At 40.7% G+C, this 21,024-nt stretch overlaps 1 protein-coding gene and 1 pseudogene across 2 annotated transcripts; both read right to left on the bottom strand.

Annotated features, from left to right (window-relative positions):
• Window positions 1-681: 681 nt before the first annotated feature.
• Window positions 682-17,274, bottom strand: LOC116329369 (class I histocompatibility antigen, F10 alpha chain-like). 2 transcript variants are annotated; one of them, XR_005609811.1, is made up of 9 exons: window positions 17,112-17,274; window positions 13,637-13,897; window positions 4,640-4,912; window positions 3,582-3,884; window positions 3,004-3,099; window positions 2,170-2,187; window positions 1,931-1,999; window positions 1,483-1,604; window positions 682-703 (listed from the first exon to the last, which is right to left on the bottom strand). XR_005609811.1 is itself a non-coding variant. In XM_039605492.1 (8 exons), the coding sequence occupies exons 1-7, from the start codon at window positions 17,176-17,178 to the stop codon at window positions 1,953-1,955; spliced, it is 1,065 nt and encodes a 354-aa protein (XP_039461426.1). In that variant the 5' UTR covers window positions 17,179-17,274; the 3' UTR covers window positions 1,185-1,604; window positions 1,931-1,952. The 2 variants fall into 2 exon arrangements, 1 of the variants encoding a protein (XP_039461426.1); XM_039605492.1 differs by lacking the exon at window positions 682-703 and having other exon boundaries at window positions 1,185-1,604.
• A 3,388-nt stretch (window positions 17,275-20,662) lies between these two features.
• LOC116315412 overlaps window positions 20,663-21,024 on the bottom strand; it is a 36,738-nt pseudogene continuing 36,376 nt past the window's right edge.

The raw sequence follows: 21,024 nt of genomic DNA, 5'->3' as shown, positions 1-21,024 counted from the left end.
TTATTTACTCTTTATCATGTAGTTTCTCTGAGCACTGCATGGTCTCACCCTGGGGTGAATTTGCAGGGTGAACTGTCCTTGTAAATAATGTAAAGAACAATAGCCTACTCTATTAAACAATACAAAATTATACAAGAGACAGATACACAGTTTAAAGTTAGGAGGAAATTTCAATATTGTGTTAAATTCTTGAGTCGCCCCTTATTCTTATTTCTTTATATTTTCCTTTCAAAGAGCCAGACTTTGTTTTAATTTTAAACTAGTCTTTATCAATAACTTTCCAGGCTTTTAGAAAGTCTTTCAAAATGTTTCTTCTTATTCCCAAAGAGCTACGTATTAGCTGAAAACTTACATCTCAGAATATCTTAGCATCATGTGCAGTGTGCCTAAAAAACTGTCTATAGTTTATGGTCTATAGTCTCTGTGTAATATCTTCACATAGAACAGAAAAATCAGCTTTTAATGTCCTCATAAAACCTCATAAAAGAAATGATGAGAAAGCTGCCCAAGAGTCTTTGTTAAAGAATAAAGGTGATCATACCGAATGTTCACTTTCAAGCTTGTTACAATTATACAGACTCTCTTTTTGCCTCATATACTGAATTTATATTCAGAATAATTTAATTCCACCATTATGATGTATATGTTAATGATGTAATGTTTGGCAACTCATTTTCAAACTTAAATCTTGACTAATAAGCATCTAAAAGAGATAAGATAAGATAAAACTTTATTAATCCCGCGGGTGGGTTCCTCTGGGAAATTCGGTTTCCAAATAGCACAGCACCGACAGAAGTTACAGAATGTGAGCAGAATACCATAAATACAGAGACAACGAAAGGGATAAATAGAATAAATAGGAATAAGAATACAAGGGAACTGCACATTTCAAGTATTGAAGTCTATTGCACCGTTGACTATTAACAAAAAGTATTGCACAGTGAAGAGAAGAGGCACTACAGCTTAGTTGTTCCCCTCCTTTATCCTCCTGTTTCCCTCCTCTCTCTCTCAGAGAGGAGTTCCTCTCTGGAGAGTTAAACTCCTCTCTGGTTGTTTATGGCCGTGTGCAGAGGATTGTCCATAATGTCCAGCAATGTCTCTAGTGTCCTTTTCTCTGCCGCTGTCACCAGAGTGTCCAGCTTCATGCCGACCACAGAGCCAGCCTTCCTGATCAGTTTTTCCAGCCTGGATGATCCTTCTTTGCTGTGCTGCTCCCCCTGCACACCACAGCATAGAAAAGTACTCCAGCAACCACCGACTGGTAAAACATCCTCAGGAGCTTCCTGCAGATGTTAAAAGACCTCAGCCTCCCCAGGAAGTACAGTCGGCTTTGGGCTTTATTATACAGGTTCTCTGTGTTGCATGACCAGTCCAGCTTGTTGTCCACCCACAGCCCGAGGTACTTGTACTTGTACCGCCTCCACCTCCTCTCCCTCTATCTGAACCAGCAGTGGAACTGCTCTTGTGTGACTCACAAACCACCTGCAACTATATTTTAGATTTTAGATCTTTTTTTAACAGATTTTATGATGTGAACAATCAACGAATTCAATGAATTCCAGTTTATGGAGAAGAACGAGCTGACACGTCTTCTGTCAGGTTCTCTGTAGAGATAAAAAAGAAATAAAATAAATGTTAGGATTATTCAAATCCACAAAAAACCTATTTACAGTTTCATTAAGATCTAAAATTCTGATTCAATCGAGTATTTACTTCATATGTTTCTGAATGGAATTAACACATTTGTTTTAATTTTGTTAAATCATTTCATGAAACGTTATTTTGAAAACATCTCTCTCTTAATATGATTTAAAGTTATACTAAAGCACTTTTTTGGTTCTATTTAAACAGGAGATTTTACTACAGCCACTATTTTACATTAGTTTTAAAAGAAAGCTAAAACATGAGACACAAATATGAAGTAACTCACTGTGTGCAGAGCTGTTTGTGGTTTAGTCTTGAGGAAGCATTTGCTCCTGGACTTCACGGTTCTCTGCAGCTGTAGGTCAGAAACACAATGTTAGTCCACATCCTGCTCTCATCTGTCACTTTTACAACAATCGAACACAACAGGAAACAGCCCTGAAAGACTGTTTAGATTAAAGTACAGAAACCTTTTTAATTTCGTGTGGACAAGAGATTAGAGAAAAGGGACAAAGTTTAACTTACGAGATGGGGGAGGTCTCTCTGAAATAAAAAGGAAAAAATGCATCTTTTTAATAATTTGTTATAAATGTTAACACAATTTTTTTCATGTATTATACAAGGCAGGAAACATAATTTCATATTTTCATTTTGTAATCTGGACAAAAGCATTAATTTAATTTTTTAAAATTAAAAACATAGACACTGGGCTTACTCACTAATGTGTTTATAGATATGTTGTGACTGAAGGTAGAGAACGTACACATTTCTAATGCAGGTAAAGGTGTACCTTAGGATGTGTTTGTTTGGCAGAGTTGATGGTTAAGAAAAGAGAAACAATGTTTGGGTTTCAATAACTGAGTTGGTGGTTATTTTGTTCCTTGACAACCAAACTGTAGCTCAGGTGTAAAAAAACAAAACAAAAACAAAAAACAAAAAAACCACAAAGACAGAAAGAAAAATGATGCAGAAAAAAGTAAATAACAGACAAGAAGAAAAAGTGAAGTAACTGGACAAAAATCTACAAGTGGGATAATGCAGAGAAATGAAGGGCAAGTTATGAAACACAACAAGCATGATTAATGAATATTGTTGTAATATATTGAGGATTTAAAAGAGTCTGATCATCCTGCTGGCAGAGAAAGTGTTAAAATACTTTAATATTAACCTGAAGACTCAGCTTACACTGCTTTTGGTTGTTACCTGTTTAATCCTGTGTGCATTGTTTGTTTTCTTTTGAAAACTGTTAATAATGACTTCAATTAAGTCATATTACTCTTACTATCATTATTATTGTTTGCACTATGTCATCATTGTTGTTGCATTATACAAGAAAAATCCAGGAAGTTTGTTTCTCACCTGTCCTCTTTTTGTAAATAATGAATGCGATCACAGCGATGGCAGCAAGAACAACCACAGTAACAACAACAGTGATGATCAGGGAGAAGGAACTTCCTGTGGATCACAGAACAAACAAAAGGTGAGAACAAAAAGTTTCCAATCAGATAACAATCTTGTACAAGAGCATTGTTTATGGTCACTACATATTTGTCTCACTAATGTTTGTTTTCATTCCAACAATAAAAGTTCTGCCATTAAATTTAATTTCAATACATTGCCAATAAATTTGAACATAGCAATGTTTCAAAATATACATTTTCCCCCATTAACTATTTAATCTTCTAAAGCTGTATATTAGTCAGATAATCAGTGGCCACACATGAACATGTTTTATATTCATCAATGTTCAGCAAGGAAAAAATGTGGTGGAAAAACACAACTTGGTCTAAACTGATTTAGGCCTTAAAATTATTCTGACAGAAAGAAAATCAAAGTAAACAAACTTTTTCATCCAACATGAACCACAGGGCTATTGCAGTAATTCAAGTGTGTGATTCCCATGTTTATCACTCATCTGTTCCTGATTCCAAACTTACTTTCATTGGTCTTGATCACGGCTTTGTCCAGTCTGGTGACGATGTCCTCGTTCACACCAGAGAGCTGAAACACACATCTGTATCTGTGCCAGTCTTCAGGTTTGACTGATGAGACATCCAGGTCAACACTCATCTGGAAGGTCCCGTCATTGTTGGTGAGAATCTCTCCTTTGTTCACACCCTTATGAAACTCCACTCCATCTTTTTTCCAGACCATCTTGGCTCTGTTAGGATAGAAACCTGTAGCGTGGCAGGTGACCAGAGAGGAGGAAGACCTTTGGAGGAGAGACACTGAGGGAAGAACTGTGGAGTAAAGAGAAACAGTTCATTCTTTCTGTATTATTACTATGACTTTTATTTAAGCTGGAGAGGTGCACAGTGCAGACGAGACGGCGTGGATGACGAGACCTGCTGTGATTTAATATCTGAGGATGGTGGCACTGAGAAAAATACAGGAGACAGAACTGATGATATTAAAATTATCATAAGGAGTGAGAAGGATTAGAAATGAGTATATCAGAGCTAAAACTGTGGAAGATGATCTGCTATGACGACCAGGAGCAACTTTAAAAGATTATTATTATTATTTAAACCATGTCTTCTTGTATTTGTGTCAGTGTTGATGGTAAACTTGCACATAAACCACTACATTAGACACTGATGAGTCACTCCATGACTTGCATGGTTATAGTTGTTATAGTTGTTACATATATTGTTATACTGTGATAAAATATTTTTAAAATATATTTTTATCTTATAGTTTTTACACAGTGTATATTAATTATTCATTTGTCAAATTCATAAGTCAAAATGTTTGTTGTACAACTAAGTGGACATGTAAAAATACTCTTTGAAAATGAAAAGTACATGTTTAAAAAAATGAAGTTTAAAAATCTTTTTTTCATGCCTTAAGATGAATAAAAATACTCAAGAAAAAAAAAGCCCTGATTGAGGTTTTCATAATTCATGCATGAAAAGGTTAATTTAATATCATATTAAGTAATAAACTGAGACATATAACTTTTGGTTAACAATCTAATTCTGGTCATAGATTTTACCTGTCCTCATCAGAGAGCTCCTCCCATAGTTCACATACTTCTTCAGCGACTCAGGACAAATCTGGGTGAGGTAGTTCTTTTTCCGAACAGTCAGAGCATGATCCAACTTCCGTTTGGTGATGAGAGCCTCATGTACAGGAGCGACCCACGTCTCTGTCTTCAGTTCAAAGCTTATGAAGTCCTCTCCATCATAGCCGTATTGCTCATATCCATTCACTTCACCTGTTTCTTCATCCCATTCACAGCCGTACATCTGCTGGACAATGTGAACACCTGACAGAAACACAGAGACAAAGACTGCAGTGAACCAGAGAGAGACTGCACTAAAGTCTTATACTGACACAGAGACGTGATCAACATATAGAGGATCTACATTTATGGCTGCTTTTGTCTCAGTGGAAGATTTTTAAACAAATCATTATTAACAATGTAGATTTTAGAAAAAGACACTGGGAAAAAACAGAATTTATTTTCTCCCGTTAGCACATCTACGTCCTGCCTGCAGAGATATCACTGCACAGTTTATCTATGCTGTTGTAGGTGGAGCAACTTCCTGTGAGCTGCAGGATCAGACAAACACACTAAGCTGGAGTCCTGAGCAGCCGACATAGATCCTGATTCTAGATTTACTTTCCATCCTCTGAAACTCTGCAGCCGTCATCAGTCCACCAAAATCCTTCCTGTGAGAAACTAAACACCAGACTGTCCTGAGGTTTTTCTAGAGGTATCTGTTTAATATGATCATGTGACATTAATCTAATCTGGAGTTCTACTTACAGTATTTCAGGCTCCAGCAAATGCTTCATGTCATCATTGATGACTATGCAAGAAATAAGTTTTGATAAATCAGTTAATTTCTTGTGCTGTGACCTGACAAAAAGGTGAAAAAGGTTCCTCTAAGACTTTAAAACCATGTTGTCATTTTTATTACATTTACTAAGAGCAGAGGACTGAAACAATAATTCAGACTTTGAATTTGACTCCATGCTGGGACACTTTTGGTGTTTTTCAGCACTGTGACCAGATCAGATTTTGCACTTAAAATATTAAAACATTCACGTTAATGATATTATTGGATGTGTAGCACAGAAATCTGTGGGCGTCTTTGAGTAGGAACCTGAGCGCCACTGATGCTGTGATGAGAGCAGCCAGTCTACAGGTGACAGCGACACGAGGAGTCATTCCTGATTTTATAACATCGCTGCTCTCAAAGCCACGAGAAACGCCTCGTGCATCATCACAGGTATTTTCTTTATATGAACATGTGGAGTTACACACCATCTAGGTTCAAATTCCACACTTTTCCAGCCCGTTTGTTTAATAAATTATATTAAAATTGCTAATCAATAAATCAGGATAGAGCTGGGCGATATATCGAGTTTTTTAAAAATATCGATATATTTTTATACGAGATATAAGTAGTAACAATATCCTTTATATCGATATAGTCTATGTTACGTTATAATTATAGTTGCGGAGCCGCAAGTTTGCCTCTCTTTTGTCTCTACACAACGTTACTCGGCCTCGCCTCTCCTTCACTGAACACAACTCCCCCTCCTCCCCATCGCTTCACCTGCAGGCAGCGACAAGATGGACACGGCAAATCTCCGTTAACCAGTTACTGCGCATCGCCCCGTGCGTGGGGCTGGACGGCGTCAACGTGTTAACGAGCTAGCCACCGCACTGCCTGAAATCCTTTAATTTTCTCAAAAGTTGACTGTGCGCCTTTTGTATGAATTGTGGTTGTGCTTGATGACCGCGAACCGATTTTATGTGGTACACGGCGCTCAGCAATGTTTAAAAAAATGTTTTAGTTCGACTTTGGTAAGCTACGGAGCTGCACCGCTTGATGGATGTCGGAGCATTACGGCTACCGAGGAGCCTCGTGGAGTAATACGTACTGTGCTTCAACGTAATATTACGGTACTGTGTGTGTATAAGGACCATAAATGGCACCTGTTCAGAGACATGGTTACGAAGCGGATTTCAAACTCCAGGCTGTCAGTCACGCAATAGAAGTTGGGAACAGAGCAGCTGTGAAATCTGTCTGTTATTATGCTCAGCGTCTTTTAGTTTACATTTTGACTGCACAATTGTGAGCTATTTGTTATGCACAAAACAACATAGTTTTCTTTTATTTATAGAGCGTCATTATTTAATAAATGCTCATAATTTATTTTTGAGTAATTTTTTCATGTACATCTATGCTGTATGTTAATAAAAGTGCCTGTGTGACATCTGGGACACGGCTTTGACTAAGAACTCTCTTTTTGTTCTTACTTTATGGCTTTAAAAAAATATCGAGATATATCTTATATCGCCATCCAGCTAAAAAATATCGAGATATGAATTTTGGGTCTTATCGCCCAGCTCTAAATCAGGACGCCGTGAATGTCCATGGAAATCTCGCAAAAACACCTCCTTATAGGCGGCAACAAAGTGAATATGAGATGAGCTGGTGTTGTCTGCACTCCTTTGATTGGAGTGTAGATTAGGTGGAGGAGAAACATGTGGAGGCCCTGCATGAGTCAAGAAAACGCTCACAGCTGTCACTGATGGAGGTGGGCGGATCGATCCAATATCAATAGTATTGATACCAACACTAGTATTGGTTACGGATCAATACTAGCATGACTGGATTGATACTTTGCTTTTATCCTTCAAGTTCAGTATGTAGCCGCTGAACTGTGTTAATTATTATAGTGGGGATTCCCTTTGTCCAACCAAACATCCTACAGCTTAAAATTCACAAGCCACTGCTGCACTGTGGTAATGTGTTGTACGCAGGCAAAAGAAGTCCAATTATCAAACCAACAACAAAACCCCAACAAATTTCAGAATAATAAAAATAAAAATTAAATAGCTCCAACAATTTCTTTGGAAAATTAAACCTCAAACATGCACTATGAAAAATGTCCAGACCTTTTTGTGTGCTTTAGAGACAGAATTTACATTATAGGTCTCCAAAAAACTGAGTTTCAAAAAGCATGAAAAGCTGAAAAGTGTGTTTTGTTGTTTCAACTAATTATTGTGGAAAGTAACAACACAGTGATATAGTGGTTTTGGCTCACTACTCTCCCCCAATTAGCTGCCTGAATAATTTAAAATTATTGGAACTGATATCGACAATACTGCTCCTGTATTTACTTGGTTGAAAGTGTGAATGTTGAACGTTTTTGTTGAAATGTCCAGGCAAGTATATACATGTTAAATGACAAGATATACGTGTTCAAATAGCGTCAATTAACTCAAAACTATATGATAATTCTTCATAACTAAACAATAAGAACAAGTAGTCTGATGTCCTGTGATCATTATGAAGCTATAATTTCAAATACAATAACACGTTAAGTTTTTGTACAAAGTATCAGTATTGTTGATACCACCCTGAATATTACATCACTAGTCACTGAGCGCCAGAAAAAGCAAGCTCAGTGACCCGCCAAGAACGCTTATTTTCCGCCGCTCGTAAATGTTGCGTAGATGAGTGACCAAAGCTGTGTTTAATGACCAAAACAACCCGTGGGTTTTTTCACCGCTCATAGGGAGGCTTTCTGAAAGGGTTCTTGCTGAATTTTATGGCGTCCTAATTTAACGACACCACCTTAATAATCAACCTTCAGCCAGTTTATGGGAAAAATAAGACATTTTTCTTATTTGTATTTTTATTATTTTAGTAAAAAAAAAAGACATTTTAACACTTTACTTTCCTTGATTATATTTTCAGATTGTTGTTTATTAGTAAAAAACAAACCCATTAAATTTTAATTCTGGGACCAAAAATATTAAACATCGACTGAAACTCATATTTACTGTCTTATTTTTAAATAGGACAAAAATCAGTGTTAAACGTCTGTCTGTTAGTTTGTGTTTCTTATTTTTGGTCTACCTACTTCTCACCAAACTGTTGTACTATTGAAGTAAAACTAAAAGTTAAATATTTATTTATTTTCCACAGAGTAGCTTTAAGTTTGTCCCCGATTTATTTATGGAACCTCTGCTAATGAAAGATAATCCTGAAAACATTTCCTCATGAAAACAGGCTGAATGTCTGTTTCATTTTCACAATGGTTGATGCATTTAGTTAAATTCATTCATAAAGGGGCCGTGGACAGTGAACGGGTCATTGAGCCGTCTCTACTTTCAGCCTGTTACAAAGTCAACCCTGTTTGATTCTACTTTTTGTATTAAATATAACATCATCATCATCATTATTATTATTATTATGTGTTTAATGGTAAATGGCCTGTATTTATATAGTGCTTTACTGGTCCCTAAGGACCCCAAAGCGCTTTACATATCCAGTCATCCACCCATTCACCCACCCATTCACACACTGGTGATGGCAGCTACATTGTAGCCACAGCCACCCTGGGGCACACTGACAGAGGCGAGGCTGCCGGACACTGGCGCCACCGGGCCCTCTGACCACCACCAGTAGGCAACAGGTGAAGTGTCTTGCCCAAAGACACAACGACCGAGACTGTCCAAACCGGGGCTCGAACCGGCAACCTTCCGATTACAAGGCGAACTCCCAACTCTTGAGCCACGATCGGCCCAAGAATCGGGAAAAACTGCTGTCAAAACTGTGACATCAAAGTCAAAGTCAGTTTTATTTGTCAATTTCTTCAGATGTACTTGCCATACAAAGGAATTGAAATTACGTTTCACACTGTCCCATGCGTAGACATAGACAACAATAAAGTGCAGATGCACAACATTTAGGTACATACAGGATATAACAAGACAGGACCTACACATAACATATAATAAAGTGTTCCACAGTGCGCCCTGGAAAGTAGTGTACTTGTCTACTTGACGTAGTCCCAGGTTGTGGTTGGTAAGTGTTTTTGTTTTAATGCAGCATAAGACTGTAGCAGCAGTAATAGTAATATAAATAATATAAATAGTGCTAAAGAAAATACTAAAAATATATAGCAGCAGGTGTGTGCAGTTGTAATGTAGAGGTAGTCGTTTTCAGTCAGGAATGTGGAGAGTGTTTCCTTGTTGTGGAGTGTGTGTGTGTGTGTGTGTGTGGGGTAGGGTCCAGTCTGTCTTCCCATACTCCTGCCAGTCTGGTGGTTCTGCTGGCTGGGAGCCGGGAGGAGAGAGAGTTCAGCAGTCTCACAGCCTGGTGGATGAAGCTGTTGGTGAGCCTGGTAGTGCGGGAGCGGAGACTTCTGTATCTTTTCCGGAGGGCAGGAGGCTGAACAGGCAGTGCGCGGGTGGGTTGCATCGTTGACAATTGTGATGGCTTTGGCGGGTGAGGCGGGTGGTGTAGATGTCTTGCAGGGAGGGGAGTGGTACACCAACTATCCTCTCAGCTGTTCTCACAATGCGCTGTAGAGCTTTTCTGTTATAGTCAGTGCAGCTACCGCCCCACACAGTGATGCAGCTGGAAAGGATGCTTTCAATGGTTCCTCTGTAGAATGTGGTCAGGATGGGTGGTGGAGCACTTGCCCGCTTGAGTTTGCGCAGGAAGTAGAGGCGCTGTTGTGCTTTCTTGGCCAGTGATGCTGTGTTGGTGGTCCAGGAGAGGTCCTCACTGATGTGCACCCCAGGAACTTGGTGCTGCTCACCCTCTCCACCGCAGCGCCGTCGATGGTCAATGGGGGTGACAGGTGTGGTCTCTCTGGAAGTTGACAATAACCTCCTTGGTCTTGCTAACATTTAGCAGGAGGTTGTTGTCTCTGCACCACGTGGTCAGGAGCTCAACCTCTTTCCTGTAGTGGGTCTCATCGCCCTTGGTGATGAGCCCCACCAGCGTTGTGTCGTCCGCAAACTTCACAAGGTGGTTGGAGCTGTAGGTTGGTGTGCAGTCATGTGTCAGCAGGGTGAAGAGCAGAGGACTGAGCACACAGCCTTGTGGAGCCCCGTGCTCAGGGTGATGCTGTTTGAGACCTTGTTGCCCACACGCACCGCTTGAGGCCTCTGGCTGAGGAAATCCAGCAGCCAGTTGCAGAGGGAGGTGCTGAGGCCCAGTCTGTCCAGTTTACAGATGAGTTGTTGTGGTATTATGGTGTTGAATGCTGAGCTGAAGTCTATGAATAGCATTCTCACATATGAGTCTTTCTTGTCCAGGTGAGTTAGGGCTGGGTGGAGGGCAGAGCAGATTGCATCTTCTGTGGATCGTTTCGCTCTGTATGCAAACTGGTATGGGTCCAGGGTGGGAGGCAGGGTGGATTTGATGTGTGACATGACTAGTCGCTCAAAGCACTTCATGATAATGGGTGTCAGTGCCACGGGGCGGTAGTCGTTGAAACAGGCTGGGGATGGTTTCTTTGGCACAGGTATGATGGTGGCAGTCTTGAAGCATGATGGGACAGTGGCTTGCCTCAGGGAGATGTTAAAGATGTCTGTGAAGACATCCTTCAGCTCCTCTGCGCAGTCTTTCAGCAGCACACTACCAGGGATGTTATCTGGACCCGCTGCTTTCCGGGCGTTGATGGTGATGAGTGTCCTCTTCATGCTGGCAGCAGACAGGCACAGAGGCTGGTCGTGTGGAGGTGGTGGTGTTTTTTCTGTGGGCGTGTGTTGTTCTGTGCTTCAAATCGTGCAAAGAAGCTGTTCAGGTTGTTGAGCAGAGTGGTGTCGCTCTCACAGCTACGCGCTGCAGGCTTGTAGTCTGTAATAGCCTGGATGCCTTGCCATAGGCTTCGTGCGTCCTTGCTGTCATTGAAGTGGGAGGTTATCTTGTGTGTGTAGTCCTGTTTCGCTTTCCTGATGCCACGGGACAGGTTGGCTCGCTGTTCTCAGGCCTATTTCATCCCCAGCTCTGAAGGCCTTGTCTCTGGCCTTCAGCAGCCTGTGGACATCCCCTGTTAGCCATGGCTTCCGGTTGGCTCGAGTTGTGATACTTTTCATTTGTGTAACATCATCAATGCATTTGGTGATGTATGAGCTCACCGTGTCTGTGTACTCCTCAATGTCTATGATGTTATTGTAGGTGGCTGCTTCCTTGAATATATCCCAATCAGTTGACCCAAAGCAGTCTTGAAGAGCAGAGGTGGCCTCCTGTGGCCACACTCTTACCTCTTTCATAACAGGTTTGGTGACTTTCACTCTCTGTCTGTATGCTGGCATTAGCATAACAGTGAGGTGATCAGAGGTGCCGATGTGGGGAGGGGATGGCTTTGTATGCTCCTTTTTCCTGTGTGTAGACCAGGTCCAATGTGTTGTCTCCCCTTGTTGGAAAATGTACATGCTGATGAAACTTTTACATGCTGATGAAACTTTGGGAGAACAGTTTTAAGATCAGCATGATTAAAGTCTCCTGCGAGGATGATGAAACCGTCTGGGTGTGTTGTTTGTTGCTCACTGATGGCCTGATACAGTTCGTTCAGCGCCGCATTTCTATCAGAGCACATTTAACATCTCAGCTAGATGATAAATTATTTCATCCTAAGATGCTGTTGATGGTGTCTGATAGTGGTGCAACGGATCAAAAATCTCACGGTTCGGATCGGATCACGGTTTTAAAGTCACGGATCGGATCAATTTTCGGATCAGCAAAAATTAAGAAAAAAAGACATAAATTCCACTCGCCGTTTACTTATTTAAGTATTTTTTGCCTATTAAAAACATTCAACTGAAGACTGATTCCACGCACTTATATAAAAACAAATTAAGGTGCAATATGGATATTATGGACCATGCTGGGCAGCCTCTGCAGCCTCTGCATCCTCTGCACACAGCCATAAACAACCAGAGGAGTCTGTTCAGTGAGAGGTTGCTTCTCCCAAAGTCAAGGACCAGCAGACTTAAAAAGTCCTTTGTCCCACACCCTAACAAACTGTTTAACTCCTCGCTGGAGGGGAAACGGGGACAGAGGAGGGGGGAACAAGTAAGCTGTAGTGCCTTTTCACTGTGCAATAGTTTTGTTAATAACCAACGGTGTAATAGACTCACAATACTTAAAATGTGCCGTTCCCTTGTATTCTTATTCCTATTTATTCTATTTATCCCTTTTGTATTCTCTGTATTTATATATGTGTATATTTGGCATATTTCTGCTCACATTCTGCAACTTCTGTGGGTGCTGTGCTACTGGAAACTGAATTTCAGTTTGAACCCACCCGAGGGATAAATAAAGTTTCATCTAATCTAATGTAATCTATAGGGCAGTGCAGGGCTTTGTATCTACCACTCCGCTGTGCTATAACGAGCGGTCACGGTCACGTGGCTTTCCGTTGCCCTGGAGCTCCACCCATTTGTAGTTAGAGCAACAGAAGATGCCTGGGACAGTTCAGCCATAACTTTAAACTTCTCCTGCTCATACATGCTTGGAACGATCTTGTCACTGAAGTGGACGCGCAACGAGATATCATAGCGCGGCTCAAGCACGTTGATCACAGTTTAAACTCCTTGTTTTGCACAACAGACACCCCAGTAGCTTTTGTAATAGCTTTAGCCCGGTCGGACTGGGCAGCAAAGGGCTGCTTAAATGCCGCAAACTCCTCTGCTCCTCACTTGGACCGCTAGCGTTGACCATAACTACCGCTTGACAGACTGACCGCGCGCACCACACACATACTTTTTTTTTTTTTTCGAATCTTCGGATCACGTGCGTACCGAACCGTGGAGTGGGATCGGTTCGGATTTCGGCTCAACCGTGATCCGTTGCACCACTAGTGTCTGACATATTTTCTTTTTCTATAATTTATTACAACATGTGATTATTTGTGAGGGACGTCTGAACTGAGATACGGAGCGACTTCCTGTGAGCTACAGGAAGAGACAAACACAGGATCCTGAGCAGCAAACTCAGATCCTGATCCTGGGTTTAAGTTTCCATCCTCTGAAACTCTGCAGCCTCCTATCGTTCTAAAAAAAAATCGTATAACTGCAGGAAAACTACACACCAGACTGTCCTCAGGTCTTTCTAGAAGCTTCCACTGAAGGAGAGTTCCAGTCCAGGATTGTTTTTATTAAAAGTCAAATATTAGTTCACAATAATTGTAAAACAAATATTAGTAAAAAAAATAAACATGAACAAACCTCCAGTTTGGTTGAAGCGCTGCTTTGCAGTTTCAATGTTGTCTTTGAACAGCTGCTGCTGAACCCTGGAGATATCAGTGTTCCCCTCCCAGTACTGCTGATCTGTGTTCCTGGCAAACCAGTCCTGTTTGGGCACAGCTTTCTCCGTGTTGCTGTCATAATAATCAACCTGAACATCATCAACCATCCCAACAGTGACAAACTCTGGGAAGTTTGGGACTTGAGAGGACGCAGTAAGGAAATACTTCAGCGAGTGGGTCACTGTAAGAAACAGTTAATGTTGTGAGATCTCAGGAACACAGACTTCTAAATTATTTTATTTTTTAAATAACACAATAAGAAAAACTACAGCACATTAAAGACATCCTGTAATAATCCTGCTGTCCCTTCAATAAACACAAAATAGATTTATGAATAGATATTCAGTGGTTAATGTTTTTGATCCTCTTTTCTTCAAAACTTCAAATTCTAGTTTGAACCTGATTATTCACAGAAAGTTTTAAAACTGTTGTTTGTCCTTCAGTTTGGTTTAATTCAGTTTTCATGATTGATGGTTTGAACTCATTATAGGTTTTAATTTAACTATATTTTTATTTTGTTTTCATTGTTAAACAAAATACGTATTATTTTTAATCTGTTTTGCTTTTGTTACGCAGCGTGACTTCTGAAGTGAGTTGTTCTCTTTTGCATTTCAATTTTTGATATTTCAAATTATATGAATTGTGATTGAAGCATATCGATGCTTCTTCTTTGTTTATATTATTTTTATAGATTTTTTTTTTTAGCTTTGTTGCTACAGAAAGTTTTACTTCCAATATCTGATCGATAATATTATCAATAAAACCAAAGCTAATGTTAGGTAACTATTATTTGGGGAATATTATCTTAGCAATTGTTATTTTATGTTTTATTCTGTAATCAGGTTTTCAGGTGAGTTTTCAGTTATCAAGTCAACAATATTTGTTAGTTTAAAACTCTTCTCATGAGCGCTCCCTGGTGGAGGTTGTTTATAAATTGCGAAACTTTTCTGGTATTTCTCACCTGCAGCTTCTTATTGATCATTCAATTGTGATAAAATTATTTCATGATGGTATGTGTAGTGTATTGGCACTTTACATACATAAACTATCTGATATTATTAAGTAAAAATGATATAATTTGCATCTCAATTCAGTTCAATTGAATTCTATTTTATTTTATTTATACACCTCACAACAAAAGTCACTACATCAAATGACATGTGGCTCTTCATAAACTGAACAATTTTTAAATAATAACAAAATAAAAAATAATATTTATAAAGATACTAAAATGAACTTTAGTTAACTTTAATGAGCAGCTGTTGTGTGAAAATGTTTTAAACCCTCATGAAAATTAAAATGGTAGTTAGTTTTTAAAATAAACGTTTTAATAACTGTCACCACCCTCTGCTGTCTGATCATTTCCTGATAACATTTACATTTACAATAATTGATTGCACAGCAGTGGAGAGTAGACTTTATCAAAGTAGATGTCTTTCTGAAAGTGCTGTAACTAAGTTTAAGAATATAATCCACCCACTATTATCATCTTCAGTGCCCTGTACCAACATAGAGCAGAGCAGCTATCTGAACGCTACTCCAACAGAGGTCGATTATCTTGTTAATAATTTTACCTCCTCACTACGTACGACTCTGGATACTGTAGCTCCAGTGAAAACTAAGGCCTCAAATCAGCTAACAGATCATCTGCAGAGGAATGGCTTATTTGAAGAGTTTCAGTCAGGTTTCAGAGCTCATCACAGCACAGAAACAGCTTTAGTGAAGGTTACAAATGATCTTCTTATGGCCTCTGACAGTGGACTCATCTCTGTGCTTGTCCTGCTAGACCTCAGTGCAGCGTTCGATACTGTTGACCATAATATCCTATTAGAGCGATTAGAACATGCTGTAGGTATTACAGGTACTGCACTGCAGTGGTTTTTATCATATCTATATAATAGACTGCAATCTGTTCAAGTAAATGAAGAGTCCTCTTCACACACTAAGGTCAATTATGGAGTTCCACAGGTTTCAGTGCTAGGACCAATTCTATTTACATTATACATGCTTCCCTTAGGCAGCATCATTAGAAGACATAGCATAAATTTTCACTGCTATGCAGATGACACGCAGCTCTATCTATCCATGAAGCCAGGTAACACACACCAATTAGTTAAACTGCAGGAATGTCTTCAAGACATAAAGACCTGGATCCCCGCTAACTTTCTGCTTCTTAATTCAGATAAAACTGAGGTTATTGTACTCTGCCCTGAAAATCTTAGAAATATGGTATTTTTGACCAGGACATGTCCTTCAACACACATATTAAACAAATATTTAAGACTGCTTTCTCCCATTTGCGCAACATCTCTAAAATTAGAAATATCCTGTCTCAGAGTGATGCTGAAAAACTAGTTCATGCATTTATTACTTCCAGGCTGGACTACTGTAATTCGTTATTATCAGGATGTCCTAAAAACTCACTGAAAAGTCTTCAGTTAATCCAAAATGCTGCAGCAAGAGTACTGACGGGGACTAGAAAGAGAGAGCATATTTCTCCTGTTTTGACTTCCCTTCATTGGCTTCCTGTTAAATCCAGAATTGAATTCAAAATCCTGCTCCTCACATACAAAGTCTTAAATAATCAGGGCCCATCTTATCTTAATGACCTTGTAGTACCATATCACCCTATTAGAGCACTTCGCTCTCGCTCTGCAGGCTTACTTGCTGTCCCTAGAGTATTTAAAAGTAGAATGGGAGGCAGAGCCTTCGGTTTTCAGGCCCCTTTTCTGTGGAACCAGCTTCCAATTTGGATTCGGGAGACAGACACTATCTCTACTTTCAAGATTAGGCTTAACACTTTTCTTTTTGCCCCGCCTCTCCCTGAGCCTGGTTCTGCTGGAGGTTTCTTCCTGTTAAAAGGGAGTTTTTCCTTCCCACTGTCGCCAAAGTGCTTGCTCATAGGGGGTCATATGATTGTTGGGTTTTTCTCTGTATTTATTATTGTGCGATCTACTGTACAATATAAAGCGCCTTGAGGCGACTTTTGTTGTGATTTGGCGCTATATAAATAAAATTGAATTGAATTGAATTGAACCAGATTATCATCAGACCTCCTCACTGATGTTTTATTTGTTGGACTGTTTGGAGACACAGCAGAGTCGCAACGCTTAAAAATGCATCACGAACGGTTAAAACCGGGAAATCATCAAATAGTCGCCTTGTTTTAATCTTTGCCTTCATCTAAACTTTAATGTTTATTATTAGGTACTGAAGAGATAAACAGACGATTTAATTACCTGTATAACATGATCGTTTCTAAACATTGACTAGGATCCATTACAACCAAATGTTCAGCGTACAGGAACTTTCAGGGGAGCAAACAGTCCGTCCATTTGTCTTTCAAATTACATAAATCGGACATATAAAAAGACAAATATAACAGTCAAACTGACCTGCCACTGCCCCCTGTATTCCCAGGAGAAAAACGAAGATGAAGGCCTTCATTGTGACCATAAACATTCACATTGTGACCATATACATTCAAACCTTTAACAGACTTTGTCTGCTCGCTTGTCTAGAAAAAGCGCCTCCATGCTTCGAGCTCAAGTATCAAAGATAAAATAGGAGAAAACGATTGGCTCCATCTGAGCCAATAGGAATTTACTCTGACAGTAAACGTCACTTAAATCTGGGGTAAACGCAGCCTTTGGGGTTAACAACGAAACTGAAAGTAAAATATCTTCATATGAATGATGAAGGGAAGCGTTAAGAGGGGATGTTAAGAGTCAAGTCTGGGTTTCAAAAAACGAACAGAGACAGACGGTAATTAAACTCACAGCAAAGTCCAAATGAAAGAAGCTGCTTGACTTTCCTAGTGTTGGTTAGCTTACTTAATTTTACCCTATAACCCAATGTGACATTTTTCAGTATCACATCACATCTAATAACCGTATCACTAAAAATAATAAAATTTAACAGAAAATGCTTTCAGTTATTTAATTAATCATACACAAAATAAAAAAATTGTTTATCTAAGCACAATATTGATGCTTAATTTTTTTTACTGCTGGCATGATTTTCAATGTTAAAGTGGTGGGACCTATATATTTATATATTTGGGTATAAATACAACTGAAAACCATGACAGCCCTAAAAAATTAAGGATCACTAGTCGCCTCTGTCAGTGCGCCCCAGGGCAGCTGTGGCTACAATGTAGCTTGCCATTGCCAGTGTGTGAATGTGTGTGTGAATGGGTGAATGACTGAATGTAGTGTAAAGCGCTTTGGAGTCCTTATTCGGGACTGAGTAAAGCGCTATACAAATGCAGGCCATTTACCATTTACCATTTCCTCCCACTGTCCAAAGACATGCAGTGGGGTTAGGCTTCAAACTACCCAGAGGTGTGAATGTGAGTAAAAGTGAGTGCAAATGGTTTTCTCTGTCTCTGTGTTGGCCCTGCGACAGACTGGCGACCTGTATATATGGATGGAGACTAATCCATGTATATATATATATATATATATAAACACTCCAGCACGCCTCTGCGGGCGGTTTATCCTTCAAGCTCGGGTCCTCTACCAGAGGCCTGGGAGCTTGAGGGTCCCAAGTAGTATCTTAGCTGTTCCCAGGACTGCGCTCTTCTGGACAGAGATCTCCGATGTTGTTCCCGGGATCTGCTGGAGCCACTCGCCTAGCTTGGGAGTCACCGCACCTAGTGCTCCGATTACCACTGGGACCACCGTTACCTTCACCCTCCACATCCTCTCGAGCTCTTCTCTGAGCCCTTGGTATTTCTCCAGCTTCGTGTTCCTTCTTTCTGATGTTGCTGTCATTCGAACCGCTACATCGATCACTACGGCCGCCTTCTTCTGTTTGTCTACCACCACTATGTCCGGTTGGTTAGCCACCACCATTTTCTCCGTCTGCATCTGGAAGTCCCACAGGATCTTAGCTCGGTCATTCTCCACCACCCTTGGGGGCGCCTCCCATTTTGACCTCGGGACTTCCAGGTTATACTCGCACAGATGTTCCTGTACACTATGCCGGCCACTTGGTTATGGCGCTCCATGTATGCCTTGCCTGCTAGCATCTTGCACCCTGCTGTTATGTGCTGGATTGTCTCTGGGGCATCTTTACACAGCCTGCACCTGGGGTCTTGCCTGGTGTGATAGACCCCAGCCTCTATGGATCTTGTACTCAGAGCTTGTTCTTGTGCTGCCATGATTAGTGCCTCTGTGCTGTCTTTCAGTCCAGCTTTGTCCAGCCACTGGTAGGATTTCTGGATATCAGCCACCTCCTCTATCTGCCGGTGGTACATACCGTGCAGGGGCCTGTCCTTCCATGATGGTTCCTCGCCTTCCTCCTCTTTCTTGGGTTTCTGCTGCCTGAGGTATTCACTGAGTACGCTGTCAGTTGGGGCCATCTTCGTGATGTATTCGTGGATGTTTCTTGTCTCATCCTGGACTGTGGTGCTGACACTCACCAGTCCCCGGCCCCCTTCCTTCCGCTTAGCGTACAGCCTCAGGGTGCTGGACTTGGGGTGAAACCCTCCATGCATGGTAAGGAGCTTTCTTGTCTTTATGTCAGTGGCTTCTATGTCCTCCTTTGGCCAGCCTATTACCCCAGCAGGGTACCTGATCACGGGCAGGGCGTGGGGTGTTGATGGCCCGGATCTTGTTCTTACCGCTCAGCTGACTCCTCAGGACTTGCCTGACCCTCCGCAGGTACTTGGTGGTTGCAGCTTTCCTAGCGGCCTCTTCATGGTTCCCATTCGCCTCATGGGATCCCCAGGTACTTGTAACTGTCCTCTATGTCTGCAATGTTGCCTTCTGGTAGTTCAATTCCCTCGGTTCTGACTACCTTCCCTCTCTTCGTTACCATCCGACTACACTTCTCCAGTCCGAACGACATTCCAATGTCATTGCTGTATAGCCTGGTAGTGTGTATCAGTGAATCGATGTCTCGTTCACTCTTGGCATACAGCTTGATGTCATCCATGTACAGGAGGTGGCTGACCCCTCTCACTGAGGGGGTCATATATATATATATATATATATATACACATAATTGTTAAAGCTTTCTTTTCAGTTTGGCACTTTTCTCACAACATAGTTGAAGTTTTCAAACCTGAATAAGCGTTTTCCAAAAGACAATAGTTAACATGCAAAAAACCTGTAACTCAATAAAAACTTTTATTCATTTTGAAATGTCTGTGAACAAGTCGGTGCAATCACGATAAAATAACTCCTCCAATACTGTGTAAAACTGCGTGGCCAAAATATTTAGACATTTTCTGTGATACATTAACAGAAAATGAACTTCAATTATACGCAGTACAGGACAGTAGTAATGTAGTCTTAAAAGTACCGGGAATCACAACACAGTAACTTCGTCCTGCCCAGTCAGTCATTCTCTTGCCTTGATATTACTCTGGCAGGTTTGTGTCTGTGTGTAATTGTTGTGGGCGGGATTTACTCCAAGTCCCCGCCCTGCTCACCTATGGATCATCATCCACCTTCTTGAGTGGCTGACAGTCACTCAACTCTAAATCGTTGACCTGCCTTGTGAGTGAAACCATCCCTGAGATATCTGACCGCAACCCGTTCTCACAAAAAACTAAAACTGCTAACCAGAACTGGACACGCCAACCCAACTTACCAAAAAGCGAGAAAAGACACGGAACGAGCCCCCAATTATGTTATGGCCCGTCTAGGCGCGGCCAGACCACAACATAAAGGGTGATCCATCCCCGTCCAACCCAAAGCAGCACGTCACACACTTAATATTTTGTGACAGTGATTTATTTACAGTGAGTGCAGTTAAACAAAGGAAGGGAGCATATCATAACTTCAGGGTGAACCCAAGGCCAAAACAATAAACAAAAGGTAGCCTCAAGAATAAACACAACTTACCTACTCAAAAGAACTAAACCAAACGACAACCACTTTCCTCCCTGCCCAACAGAAACAGGAGAAAACTGATCAAACAAAAAGGCGGTCCACCCCTACATGCTCTAACATCAAATCAACATAGTGATAGTGAACGGTCTGCCGGTTGGGTTGGGCCGAGGATGAATGAATGGCAGTCCCTGGCGGTCTCTTCTTATCCGCTGCCTCCCGGTCCTCAGCCAATCGGTGCGAGCCATCCACCCTGGATGCACCAACCACGGAGGAGCACCTGCACACTCAAATTTGCATATGATTACAATCCCAGTCGTAACAGCGTTTAGTGTTTGGTAAAGAGTCCTAAATCCCTTTTATGTTCTTAGTTTGGAAATACAACTCACTTTTATTTTCAGCAGGTTCACATAATTATTTCAAGATGGGAAACATGTCCCAGTCTAGACTTTAAGTGTGAAATAAACTG

The sequence above is a fragment of the Oreochromis aureus genome, linkage group 22, assembly GCF_013358895.1.
Source record: "Oreochromis aureus strain Israel breed Guangdong linkage group 22, ZZ_aureus, whole genome shotgun sequence".
In the NCBI taxonomy this organism is placed as follows: Eukaryota; Metazoa; Chordata; class Actinopteri; order Cichliformes; family Cichlidae; genus Oreochromis; species Oreochromis aureus.
Note: the sequence above shows the minus strand (reverse complement) of the source record. Positions and strands in the feature narration are given on the sequence as shown.

Bases quoted from the DNA above. Each gene is read 5' to 3' on its own strand.
- LOC116329369 (XM_039605492.1), bottom strand. From the start codon at position 17,178: ATGTTTATGGTCACAATGAAGGCCTTCATCTTCGTTTTTCTCCTGGGA. The intron at 13,898-17,111 runs GTCAGTTTGACT...TGTTTCTTACAG, and splicing joins AATACAGGGGGCAGTGGCAG to TGACCCACTCGCTGAAGTAT. The intron at 3,885-4,639 runs GTAAAATCTATG...TTTACTCCACAG, and splicing joins GAGCTCTCTGATGAGGACAG to TTCTTCCCTCAGTGTCTCTC.